This window comes from Micrasema longulum, unplaced genomic scaffold, assembly GCF_059751315.1.
Source record: "Micrasema longulum isolate JH-2025_06_02 unplaced genomic scaffold, ASM5975131v1 h1tg000274l, whole genome shotgun sequence".
Lineage (NCBI taxonomy): Eukaryota > Metazoa > Arthropoda > Insecta > Trichoptera > Brachycentridae > Micrasema > Micrasema longulum.
The window spans coordinates 253,664-266,282 of record NW_028277478.1 but is presented as its reverse complement, the minus strand read 5'-3'; the positions used below and the strand labels follow the sequence as shown (position 1 = coordinate 266,282).

Sequence of the window (12,619 nt, the reverse complement as noted above, 5' to 3'; positions counted from 1 at the left end):
CACTAAACCGCGAAACCGGCTAATCAGCAGGGTTCTTATTTTTCTTTTACAAAGAAAAACGTTAGAGAAATTATATGATTTTATAAAGTAATATAAACATTATTATGAACTAAAAACATACGTATTTTTACAAAAAAATTATTTACAAAAAATTTAATAGATGATTGTTAACATAAAATAATAACCAATATAAAGCCTTGTTACATATGAGCCATTTAATATTTTTTTTCTTAAAAATTTTATCCTTTTTTTTAAATGTAAATATAGATATTAAAAAATGAGAAGAAAAAAAAATCCCACGTCGGCATAACGTATGCTAATTTAATCAGTTTTACGTGACAGCTTAATTTTATGAACAAAATTGCACATACATGCTGATACATATCTGCACACGCACATATCCATACACAACATACATGTGTGTATACACACACATACTTGCATACATATATAATTTTATGCTGCTATCATAAACAAACAGGCAGTTTTTGGAGAAAAATTACAAAATGGGTTAAATATGAGATTATGGTCCACAAGAAATTTTAAACCATTTGATATATTATGGCAATGAGCAGTGAAAAATATGTTTCACTATGAAAATCAATTTAAGGTGATTCTCAATGAAAATATAAACTTAGTATTCATAGATGGCGCTATTAATTTATTTTATTGAAAAATGCTATTTTTAAGTTTATTTCAAATGGAAATTTTACAAAACTTGATTTGCGGAAACTTTACAATTTATTGATGGAATACAATTTACAATTTATTATATGTAACAAAATCCATAACAGTATAATTTAGGTTTTTTTACAAAATCGTGTACAAAACAAAAAATAAAAAAATGTTTTTCGTTTTGTACGATATTTTGTGAAAAGGGCCTAAATTTAATTTTGAATATTAGTATTGTAAGATTTCTGCAAACCAAGTTTTGTGGAATTTCCATTGAAAATAAACGTAAAAATTGTATTTTTCAATGAAAAATGATAAAAGCGCCATCTATGAATAATAAGTTTCATATATTCGTTGAGAATCACATGAAGTTTTTTAAGCAATAACACAATATCTAGAAATCTATATCGTCGTCAACGGGAAAATACCTCCCGTGTGTCAAAAACGTAATTGTTCAGGAGCAACTAAAAACTGATTTCTGAGAGCTACGAATTGTTTTATAAAACACCAAAAATACGCTTTTTAATTTTAAATGTCAGAATGTATTTTCACGAAAAAAAACCTTTTTATTTGAAGTACAAATAACATTTTTTGTGATTTTAAACACATGGTAGGTTTTTTTGGACATGAAATGACACATAGGAGGTTTTTAACTATACATGGGAGCATTTTTTCAGATGTTAAGAGATGTACAAAATGAACAATCAGCCACATAGGATACTTGAATTGCCAGTTAAAAATTCAAAATTCAAAAATCAAATCAAAATATTTATTCAGAAAAAAGTACATACAAAAACTAAAGTAAATAAAACAAAATAAAAATAATATTGTTAAAATACAATCATTTTATGTCAGCTTGCAGCTGCCTGCCCTTTATAATTAATAATTTTAATAATAAATCTTTGCAGGTATGTAAGAAGTAATCAACTTATTACTTAATTTTTAGATTTAATTTTATGTTTAACTCTCGAGTCTGGCTTGTGAGGAAGGCTATCGTAAAATGAATGACTGTCTTGTTCTACTGCGCTTTTAAGGGATTGTAAGTCTTTAAACTTAGAATCTGTTATAGGAATGGACTGATCATAGAGGGGTTTAATGTTGTTCAATGGCACATTATGTTCAATAGTACGCCGCTGAGGTAGTATTGCCCATTCGTCGGTAAATTTAGTTTTATAAAATACATTTCCATCTGGGGTGTATTTTAGTTTACACAACTCAGCCACTGTTGAATCCCCTATTTGGTTTCCAGGTCTGATTGATTTAAAATTAGTTTCTTTACCCTCGTAATTTAAAAAGAAATCATAGCTCGCTACTTTCACAGTGTAGGGCTTTTCAGGCCTCGCTGCTCGCATCATTGCGATGTAATCTGAGGGCGTGTTTATTGGAGGGATAAACAAGTGCTCCAATGTAGCATGGACACTATCTACTTCCATCATTGTATGTCCCTTAGTCAGGTAAAGTTGCTCGATGGTCAAATTCTTTTTGACAGCAACATCACTGAGGGCACTAGCAAGGGTTTTATTTTTGTTTTGATAACCGCAACCATCTGACACTAATGTAATTTTCTCACATGTTGCATCACAAGTCAAAATAAAATCAATTATACACGTGGTAAATTCATTTGCAGTAACACCACCATTTACTTCGTGCCACACATAAAGGTTAACATCACGATTTGCCAAATTGTATATTGAAAAATTGTGAACCTGTAATTTCATTTTGTAGTACATTGCAGATTGTAATGTCTTTGGGCACAATAGAATGCTTTGAAGATCCATAGCCACTACAATATGTTTACTATTGACTTGAGCATCAGTTTTTGCTTTATTTTTTTCAAAGCGAGCCTGATCTTTCCTAATCACATGCACATTGTACAGCTCTTCTGAAATATGACCCAGTTTGAAGCTGCAACAAGTATCACATTGATCTTTTCTTGGACTGTGAATAGCAATATTCTTGCTTTTGAGAACTTCTTTAAATGCGCTCAAGGAAGCAGAGCATAATTCTTTTTCAAGGCACCATTTCAAATATACGTCATGCATGTGCTTCTTTGATCGAAATATCGGTTCTACATACATTTTTTTGGATGATTTCCTGCAATAATGACTAGGAACCTTAGGTAATAAATCCAGCCAATTATTTACAGATTGGGAAGTCTCAATTTTCCTTTTTTTTCTTGGCGGTAATTGTGCAGTTGTATTATGTTCAGCTGAATCATGTTCAATAATATTTTCTTTTTTATTCCATCTTTTGAACGTATCTTCTCCCAAGCACAAGGTATTCAATAAAAACCTCCTACAGACCTTTACCATTTCACCCCCATCTTTTGGTAATAAAATATCATGGCCTCGTTCTTTTTGTGAAACTTTAGATTCAATCACATTTTTATTTCGTCTTTTTCTTATAGATCGTGTGTGCACAAATCCTCTGATAAACACCTTTTTTTCAGCCCAAGTCTTTAATTCCCAAAATTGTTCAAACAGACCTTGACGAATGCAGTCAGTTATCTGGGCACACATGAAAGACCTCTGAGTTTTTTTTACTAACAAATTATGCCCACAGCGACTCTTCATAAGTCTTGCTGGTTTTTTCGAATCGTTAACCACCTTTTGATTAACTTTACGATATCCCACGTATGGACTTCCTGATGCTCGAAGAAGTCTTCCAGTTTCTTTTCTATCACGCAATGTTTTGTCTATTAATAAATCAGAACTTTCTCGAGTTGCAATCCCTGCTTGTTGGTCTAAGAATTGAATCTCCACTTCATGATTAATAACAGGGTCCTCAGTGTGCACTGTTTTATCTACTGATAAATTAGAACTTGCTTGAATTGTAGTTGTAGTTGTGGTCCCTTCTGCTTGATCCAAAAATTGAATTTCCATTTCATTTTCAATATTCATAAAATTGATAAAAACACCATCATCAGTCCGCTTTGCAATCTGCGATTCGTAATCATTGGTGGATGGTAATACTTCTGAAATTATTTTCTTCAAGGACTCATCCGGGATGTAAGAAAAATATTCCTCAGATGATAATGTCATCTGAAGTGTTGAATGCTCGCCAATATTATTTTCTACTTCTGTTGCATTTTTTGTTGCTTTATTATTCTCTTCGTTCACCATTTCAATCATACGTCTTCCTCGACTTGTCATTATCTGAGAAAAGTTTACACAATCAAATTTGGTTTTTGAACAAATAGTATTAGGCATTAGCAATTTTTAAAAGCTTTGGTTCGAATGAACTTGCCGAAAAGTTAAATGCATAATATTCCGCATTATTTAAACTAAACAACATAACCTCAATACTATGTGAGTAGTAAAGAAAACAAAAAACCTCATAATTTACGTAATAAATAATAGTACTTACATAAAGTATTATCAGTTCTTTCCTATAGTATTCTATGTTGTTTGTAATGCACCACTAATATGCTAAAAATATGCTTTAAAACGTTTTTAGGTGAGAGTAAATCAATCTGTCAACACTGTCAAAAAAAGGCGCCAAAGGCAGGAATGAGCAGGAAGAAACAATGAAACATCTCCTATGTGTTTTTTTCAAAACGCGCACTATGCTAATATTCATAGAAGTTTGCTAAATCAAAAGCTCCTATGTATACATGGAATACATGGGAGGTATTTGAAAACGATTTTTTTTCAAAGACCACATAAGAGATACAAATAAAGGTTTTGAATTAAGTAACAGTATTATCTATGCATGGGAGGTTTTTCCAATCGGTAGAACAGTTGAAAATCTACGCAATGTCATATTTAACTCATTTTCGTAAAATCGACCACATAAGAGGTATTTTCCCGTTGACGACGATATGTATGTTAACTTAATAGAGATATAACACACATGTTTTATGCTCAAGAAACAATTAAATGCTGTGTTTTTTTTAATGATTATTAACAGTTTTTTTTAATTGCATAAAGTTGATAAAGTTAATATAAGAACATTCATGTATTATTTTTGTACTATTTTAAGACTATTTAAATAAAAAAATTAAATAAACAAAAAATAATAAAAGGTGCCTTATCTCAAAATATGACTAACAAAATACTACCTTTTTGCTTACGACGGCAGTGTACGCATATACATATGTAATAAAATACGCAATATAAATAGTTAATTTTTTTTTAATGCAACATATGCTAGCAATTAAGCTTAAGCAATCAACACATCTATTTCCATGATTTCCTTTTTAGCATATTTTTATAAATTTGATTTGCTAAGCTTAAGCAATAAAATACATTTTTTTATCTCCCTCTATAAATTCTACATAATATTGTTTTAATGCATCATGACTTGTCTTTAAGAAGCATTCATAGAGGAAGATACGAAGATGTGTTTTAGTGGTTAACCTTGTTTTAAAAATCACCCCGTGATATTATCGTAAGTTCTACATACGCATTAGAAACCATGGCTTTTATAAAAAGAAAAATAGGAAAACTCAAATACACACAGTGATCCATGGTTAAATAAATGCTTGGTCTAATCTTTAATCTTGTGCTATTTACTTACCCATTTTTTAAAAATCGACAAATAAATATCATATTTATCAATTAATATAAATAACGTTTTTTTTTTTTTTTTTTTTTTTTTTTTTTATCAATATTCCTACAGAGATGAGGTAGAATTTTTTCAAATTCAGGATTATCGATATTCGAGCGTTTACAGGGCTTATGACCTGTCATTGGCTGGGTTGAGTGGCCACTTTACGTTTTTAACAACATTCCCCATTCCGCTTATTAGCGAATATCGACATTGGTATCATTTTGATTCTTGTATATATCTTGTTAAATGAGAAAGCATTCACTAGCGTGTTGGAGCACCATCTATGTATTGATATTAAAGTTAATGACAGGTCATAAGCCCTGTAAACGCTCGAATATCGATAATCCTGAATTTGAAAAAATTCTACCTCATCTCTGTAGGAATATTGATAAAAAATATATACCTACTCCCCCTCGGGAGAAATCCAGATTTGTGTATGTACAAAAAATACACATACCAAAAAAAAAAATGTTGTGATAAATAACGTTATTTAAAAACAAACGAGCTCTCTAAATTGGGCATCGTTTTCTGTCTTAAAAGCCTATAATACCTCTTTTTATTACTGTAAAATTATATTTTAGATAAAAATAAATAAATGCAGACACATGTTTTAATCTTCCAAGTGCCTATGAGACAGAATAAGAAACGAGGAAATTAGAAACAGAACCAGATTAGCCGATATCATGGATCGCGTAGCTAGACTGAAATGGCAATGGACAGGACATGTTGCAAGACAAGACTCCACAAGATGATCTCCTAAAATATTAAAATGGAGTCGGAAGCCCTAAAAAAAGACGGTCCGACGACATAGCCGCTGTCGGGGGTACAAATTGGCTGCAAGCAGCAACCGACCGAAAGAAATGGAAGAATATGGAAGAGGCCTATATCCATATCCAGCAATGGAAGACAGAAGGCTGAAAAAGAAGAAGATTATTATACGCCTAGAAAGTAAGAGCGATGTAGGGCATTTCGTCATTATATAATCTAATTATATTACTTTTACGCATTTTTAAATTACTTGTATTTTTTAAACTTAATTTCTGTACCGTATTAATTCGAAAGCGTATTTAAAAAGTCTTTGATTAGAATTTTCTTGCTATAAATAATACGTACGGAAGAAAATAATTTTAAATAAAAACGTTTTTCAATTTTTTCTATCTTGTCCTTATCAACATCATCATTATATTTTTCCGCACCTAATGGTGCAAAGGGCACTGCATTGGTACACTAATCGCAGCAATCTTGATCATTTTTTGTAACATGAAGTATTCTAGTGTAAAAACCCTCTTTTAATAATTAATTTATCCAACCATGTCGGGAATCAAACCCGAGACCTTTTGTATGGTAGGCAAACGCGCTGACCACTACACCACGCTTGTACTTATACCTACTACAAAAAATGTTTAACGTTTATTTACAGTCAAAAGTAGGGTTTAAACTGTTGATCAATCGACAAAGTTCACGAAACATGTGTTACTAACTTATAAAACAATAGACGCCGAGGACTCTTTTTGCCTCCAAAATAATATAACAAATTTTTGGTATTGATCTGTATCTAACAAATCACCTTTTTGCGTTCCAAAATGCTTCGTTATCTCGATTACTCGCTCCAAAGAAACATCTTCATTTCCTTACAACATGAATAATGTGCTTTTACCACGCAATCAACAAATTAAAGATCTTGGCATTATTTTTGAAGCAAATTTCTCACCCGTAGAGTTATTGTTACATGGAGTGCGCTAGGAAATGAGAAGGACGGGTAGATAAATATGGATTTGGTTGAGAATTCGTCGGAACAGAAACTACATAATTAAAACTTTCATTTTATCGGATGGTTGGAAGAAATTGTCCTTTGGCAATAATCCCGCCCATGTTCAAATTATACAATGTTAAAAAAGTTTAATAAATATATATATTTATTTAAAACATATCTTTCACCACTTTATTTTTTAATTTAGAAAATACGGACCCAACTTATGTTAATACCTAGTAATGTTTTATTAAGTGCAGATAGTTTGATTTTATTGAAATATATTTTAAATTCAACAATATTTTGAGTTTGTCCCAAATTTTTGTAGACAAGGCCTAGATTCAACTCCCAGGAGAGCTGTTTATATAAATATATTACAACAGAGATGAAGACCATTTAAGAAAAGGTAATACAGAAGTCTAGGCATCTACAGGGCTTATGACCTGTCAATGGCTGGTTTAAGTGATTGAATGTTCTTCATCTCTGTTGTTATATGTTAATATACACAGCTCTCCAGGGAGTTGAATCCAGTCCTTGTCTACAAATATTTGGACAAACTCAAAATATAGTTGATAAATCCACCTGGTCCATGAAGAAGTATAAAAATAACATTTTCAGGCGTTGCCTAGTATGTGGGTGAAATAATTCAATAAGATGAATCTCACCCGCATAAATAAAGGTTTTAGCTATTTAACTTCACAAACATCAACAGATGAAAGAATTGAAGGAATATAGATGCTCAAATATAAGCAGAATGGTGAATGTTACACAATGAGTAAAGTGGCCACTTAAACCAGCCATTGACAGTTATGACCTGTGGATGCCTAGACTTCTATATTCCCTTTTATAAAAAGTGTTTCATCTCTGTTGTAATATGTTCAATTTTATCTTTAAAGTAAAATTAAGTTTTTTTGTTATAAAATATAATGTTTTTTTTTGCATTTTTTTTTCCTTGAAATTTTTTGTAGATGCCTAGACTTCTATATTACCTTCCCTTTAATGTTCTTCATCTCAGTTGTAATATGTTAATATTTAATATTTGCACAAAATATCATTTCAAACAGCTGTCAAATTAGAAAGCTATATTTTCTACAAAATTCAGCTACCAAAATAAGCAGAGAAAAAATAGAGACGTTCTTACGTGTACTAGTAATTAAAAAGTTAGCTCTGCGCTTTGAATTTCGATATGTACGCGAGGAAATACACCTTACATTTCTTGTATATTTGAATACACGCCCGGACTGAAAGGGTTAAGTTCACCCTTAATTAACAATACATCCCCTCGAAAATAATTATCCCTTTTCGCTTGATTGAATTTATTAATTTTATTCAATCAAGTAAAAGGCCTTTGCCGTTTTGATCCCTTTATCAATACTTGCCCCGAATTACTTTTGGGTATAATGCAATCCCAAAGTATCGCTTCTCATTTTTAATATAGCCTAAAGTTAATAATAAAAAATGAAAGACGAGTGGTTCTTGAAAAAAAAATCATTTTATTTTTGTTTACTGTTCGTTTTACTTAGTTTATTATTCTTTGTTTTAAAACGTGTTTTTTAAAGGGTTTTTTTTTACATGTTTTTTTTATGTGTTTTTAATACTGATTTCTACTTTTTCCTAAAAGCGTTGTTTTCGATTTAAATTGTATTTGTGTTAATTATATTGAAATATTTTTACTGTTTTTGAACGAAATAAATAACCCTAGTTAGACAGTCAAACCAACTTTGTATTATTTTTTTAATTTTATTTAGTATTATATTACATTCACAAAATAACACATTTATAAAAAAATGCTTATGCTTTCTAACTAGAGTCAATTCTAATACGTCGTCCAAATACAGTGAAATAAAATATATATGAAAAAAAAAGTAATCGGCACATAGTAACAATATGGTCAAAACATAGTAAAAAAACATAGCGAAAATGAAGTAAAAGATACAGTTAAAAACATATTTAAAAACCCAGCAAAATACAATGTAAAAAAACGCATTGTAAAATATATAATAATTTTTAAAATGTACATATTCTAAATTAAAAAGAAAAGCATTAAAAAAATATATGCCTTATAATAATACCTTGTTTTATATGTGCGGCACAATACCAGTCGGCCTCGTGGTGTAGTGGTCAGCGCGTTTGCCTACCATACAAGAGAGTTCGGGTTCGATTTCCGACATTGTTGAGATGAAACATTTTTTTTTAATGTGTTATTACACTAGAATTTTTCATAATCCGTGGACTGGCGCCTTAACCGTAAGACTGAGATATTACCTTTATGTAACAAAAATGATCAAGATTGCTGCGATTGGTATAATATGGCAGTGTCTTATGCACCATTAGGTGCGGAACGGAAATGATGATAATAAAATGAACGCCTTTGTTTAGATAGATATATTTTTTGATATTTTTTTTTTAAAGAGGCAATAAATAAAATTAGTTTGAGACCTTTAAAACATTATTTACAAACAATCATAAACAAACAAACGCCATATCACTCTATATTGGCATATAAACCTCGCTTCCTCTACATTCATACATCTTCTCATGCAGGCACGCCGATTATTCCTACTTTTGACATGTCCATCTTCAAGTATTTGATGGACTTTATCGTGCCATGTCTTTCTTGGTCTTCCTCGTTTTCTGCATACATTTGCATACATTAACATTTGCATATTAGATCATTTCAGACATTCTTTCGCTCTACATGTCCAAACCAAAGCAGCACCCCTTTCTTGACTCTGTCGATAATGCATGTCTCAGCCTTACACAGTTCACAGATCTCGACATTTGTGCACCTATCATACAATGTTTTACCACATTTGCCTGAGGGATCGCATTTCAACAGTATTTATTTATTCATTTTTTTATTTTCTTTTATTCGGGAAGCATACAGTACGGTTACATGGTTTTATATTTTACAAAGTTAGACTTAACTCTAATAGACTAGTGAAGTTTCCATATTTTATAATATTTATATGCAAGGTTATCAATGAAAGCACAAAAAAGAAAAGGAAAACAAAACATAAATGGAAGTTGTTTAAAGTTAAAATGAAAGTAAAAAAAGTTATTTAAAAGTTCGTAGTTAGTATTTACAAATGTAAATGATATTAAAAATGAAAAAATTTTTTTTGGTAAAAGTAAGTAAAAGGTAAGAATTACAATTAAGAATAAAAAACATGCTCACATGTAAAAAAAAAAAAAAAAAAAACATTTTCAAAAAGGAAAAACAAGGCACTCTCTTAATACCCATACACAATTCCTCTTTCTTCTCTAACTCATATAGTGTCCATGCGGCTCGACTGTGGAATCATCTCCCATCCACCATCAAAGATGTTACTACATTATCTCTGTTTAAATCACGTCTGAAGAAACATCTCCTTTCTCTTCCTTAATCTCTCCTCCTTTCCTTTCTCCTCTTTCCGCTTTTTTCCTTTTCCCCATTGAGTAATAGTTTTGATTTAAGGTAATTTATAAACAAATACGTTTATTTCTATTTTTATATATTTTTAACTTTTTAACCCTTTGTTTTTTTCTATTGAATATGTTCTGTAACTTGAATTATAAAAATAAAACTTTTATTTTATTGGTTGGTTGGAAGAAATTGCCATTTAGCAATAAGCCCGCCAATGTACAAATAACATTATGTACAAAAAGTAAAATAAATAAAAAAAAACATAAATATACACATTCATATTTTATGAAATTCAAAAAAACGATGAGAAGAAACTTTAAATAAAATATAAGACAGTAAATTTAATTCAATTTTAAAAACATCTTCAAAATTAATGACACATTTTAGTAAGAGCAGAAATATATTAATTTTATATACAAATACAATATAAATAATTAAAAGTGGTTTAAAAGTATAAAAACATGTCAATGCAGCAGAAAAAAAACAATAACGGGTATAGCAAGTAATCTATAAAATTTGAAATAGCAATAAAAGGAGAAGCAATAAAAAGTAGTTCATAAAATTTCATTCAAGCGATTTTAGTAGTGATACAAGTTTCAGTAGAGAAATTTGATAAAAAAAACAAAATTAAAGTGTGTAATGTGAAGTGATGTAAGAGAAAAGGGAATAAACGAGTTTAATTAAAACAATAATAATATACTATTTCTAAATAATTGTAATCCTGTATGATCCTCCATTCAATTTACTTTCATCATCATTTTTCCAATTTTATACTTTACTCCCATACATTAAAATTGGCAGTAGAACTCCATTGTGGCTAGTTTAGACTACGGCGATAAACATTTGTTTGCCAAAGTAGATTTTAGTGCACCGTTCACCATGTTTTTTTCAAAAATTAAAAATACTTAATCGCCGCATTTCGTTCATCAAATTTAATATTATTGTACATAAACCGTTTTTGAATAACACAGTTGTATAAATAACAGTTTTCAGTTTATCAAATTCACTTTTTGTAATAAAAAAAACAGCTTATTGTACATGAGAATCGTTATTACTCGTACATATTACAGTTATTATTTTGTTTTGTCTCCGGAGTTGGATCCTGCACAACTATTCATATCTATCCCCTTTTCTGCTCGCTCAATTTCCAATAAAAGATCAGCGACTTCCGGTAAAGATATATCTGCCGGTTTGACATCGTAAAACTTCATAAGGGGTGGTTTATTCAGATTCATTTTTTCAAACCTGGGTCCTTCGCGGGTGAACGCTAGCTCCAAGTTCGTCAAGAGGACATACGAACAAAATACGACAACAATCAGAGTAGATACTATACTGATGACAACCATTGGAATGACTGCGTAGTGTTTTTTCATCGCTCCGAAGGAAAAATTTGAAACTCTGTTTAATCCAATATACTCTCTGTGACAGTGTTTCCGTCTTGAGCTGACAGTTAACAGACCAACATTTGATTTTGATATAATGTATCCATTTTTGGTAAGTAACGAAGCTGTGTTCTTAAACACAAGAGTACTAATTACACGCAACGCCATTTTTAAAATTCACAACGTTATATAAATACTATTTAAAAATTTTAACTTTGATTCAAACCTCGTGAAAACATAATATATAAATTATTGACGTTTATGTTGCTTGTTATAAAATAATACCAAATGACTTGTTCTTTTTTTTTAAATCTTGATTATTTTACAAACAATGGGTAAGTACTTAGCATCTAACGGATCTCTGTATTAGAGAAAATACATACAAAAAAAAATTATTTTAAATAGTACATTCATTACAAACTAAAATTTAAGACTTACATATCATGGAAAACATCATGTGTCATTCCAATAGCAAAAATAAAAAATTCAGTGAAGTGTGAAGAATACAGGCCCATAAACACCCTTCCAAAATATAGACAATTATTGGAATATATTGTAAAGAATAAGTTAGTTAATTTTTTGGAACAATGGGAAGTATTATGCAAAGAACAATGTGGATTTCGAACCAATCAATCTTGTGAAATGGCTATTAACTTGGTTTTAGAAGATTGGAAAGAGGAAACCGATAAAAACATGTTCGTAATTGCAGTTTTTTTGGATTTTAAAAGAGCCTTCGAAACAATAGACCGAGAAATAATTATTAAAAAATTGAAAAAAATAGGAATATAAGGAAAAACTATAAAATGGTTTGAAGAGTACCTTGGCGATAGATACCAAATAACGAAGGTGAATGATGAA

General features: G+C 30.3%; 1 protein-coding gene and 1 long non-coding RNA gene across 2 annotated transcripts; both read right to left on the bottom strand.

Annotated features, from left to right (window-relative positions):
* Window positions 1-2,901: 2,901 nt before the first annotated feature.
* LOC148282956 (uncharacterized) lies at window positions 2,902-4,277 on the bottom strand. Its single transcript, XR_015821974.1, has 2 exons — window positions 4,039-4,277; window positions 2,902-3,827 (listed from the first exon to the last, which is right to left on the bottom strand). It is a non-coding gene; the product is annotated as an uncharacterized LOC148282956 (long non-coding RNA).
* A 6,477-nt stretch (window positions 4,278-10,754) lies between these two features.
* LOC148282955 (uncharacterized) lies at window positions 10,755-12,029 on the bottom strand. Its single transcript, XM_088224230.1, has one exon. The coding sequence runs from the start codon at window positions 11,927-11,929 to the stop codon at window positions 11,453-11,455; it is 477 nt and encodes a 158-aa protein (XP_088080356.1). The 5' UTR covers window positions 11,930-12,029; the 3' UTR covers window positions 10,755-11,452.
* Window positions 12,030-12,619: the final 590 nt, after the last annotated feature.